General features: G+C 41.3%; 1 protein-coding gene across 1 annotated transcript; it reads right to left on the reverse strand.

Moving 5' to 3' along the window:
* Nucleotides 1-329: 329 nt before the first annotated feature.
* Nucleotides 330-512, reverse strand: LOC133093485 (translation machinery-associated protein 7-like). The gene has a single exon (XM_061193359.1). It carries the CDS (start codon nucleotides 510-512, stop codon nucleotides 330-332), a length of 183 nt encoding a protein of 60 aa, XP_061049342.1.
* Between the last annotated feature and the right edge of the window lie 799 nt (nucleotides 513-1,311).

Consider the following 1,311-nt stretch of genomic DNA (forward strand, 5'->3'; position numbering starts at 1 on the left):
TCCCACATGCCAGAGCAACTAAGCCCGTGCGCCACAACTACTGAGCCTGCGTGAGCCACACGTACTGAGCCTGCGTGCCGCAACTACTGAATCCCGTGCGCCTGGAGCCCGTGCTCTGCAACAAGAGAAGCCACCGCAACGAGAAGCACGCACACAGCAATGAAGACCCAACGCAGCCAGAAATAAATAAGTTCATTAATTTTTTAAAAAAAGAATAAGACTACACTTCATTCTAGCTATAGGTGGCAACAGATGTTATGGCAGGGGATCCAAATGTTTAAACAGGAATGGAATTAAGGACCATCGTTGCCTCAAGCACAAGGAACAGCTTACTTTTTGCCAGATTTCTTAATTCCACCTGTGACATGGGGGCCCTTCCCTGAGGCCTTCGCTTTTAACTCCCCGAGTTTCTTCTGCTCCTCTTTCTGTTTCTGCTTGAATGCCTTATCTTCCTCATCCGTCTCCTTGGCCTGCTTCTTGGGCTTCTTCTTACCCCCTTTGCAACTGGACATGGTGCCTGCCACTCCTTCCCCAGCTTCTTTTCCTTTCTTATGCAGTGAGAACACTTAACATCTACCCTTTTAGCAATTTCAAGTATACAACAAAATATTGTCAACTGTAATCATGTTGTTCTACATTAGATCTCTAGAACTTATTCATCATGCATAACTGGAACTTTACATCCTTTGACCCACATCTTTCCGTCCCTCTGCCCCCAGCCCCTATTAGCACCATTCTGTTCTCTGCTTCTATAGCGTCAACATTTTTTAGATTCCACACACAAGTGATATCATGCAGTATTTGTCATTCTGTGTTTGGCTTATTTCACTTAGCATAATGTCCTTCACATTCATACATGTTGTTGCAAATAGCAAGATGTCCTTCTTTTTTAAGGCTGAATAATATTCCATTGTGTATATATAGCCAACAGTGTTTCTTTATGGAGAATCAGGAAGGTAACTTTGGATTCAGATGGACTGGGTTCAGATCCTGACTCTGCTACCACTGTCAGGGTGACAGTGGATGGTTTATTTAATTGCTCTGAAGCTCAGCTTCTTTGTGTGAAACCCAATAATACCTTCTTATTATGAGAATTAAATGACTGCTTATGAAAAGAGCACATAGACCTCAATTAATGGTTAAGTATTATTCAGCCAGGACATAATGGTTAAGTATTATTTTGTCAAAATATAATGATAATTACTATTATGACAGGACATGATGGTGCATTGACAGATCCTAACAAAGGAAGATTCTTCCTGTTTAACAAAGAACAACATGGGGTAATGGAAAAAATACATAGAAAAGAGA

This window comes from Eubalaena glacialis, chromosome 6, assembly GCF_028564815.1.
Source record: "Eubalaena glacialis isolate mEubGla1 chromosome 6, mEubGla1.1.hap2.+ XY, whole genome shotgun sequence".
In the NCBI taxonomy this organism is placed as follows: domain Eukaryota; kingdom Metazoa; phylum Chordata; class Mammalia; order Artiodactyla; family Balaenidae; genus Eubalaena; species Eubalaena glacialis.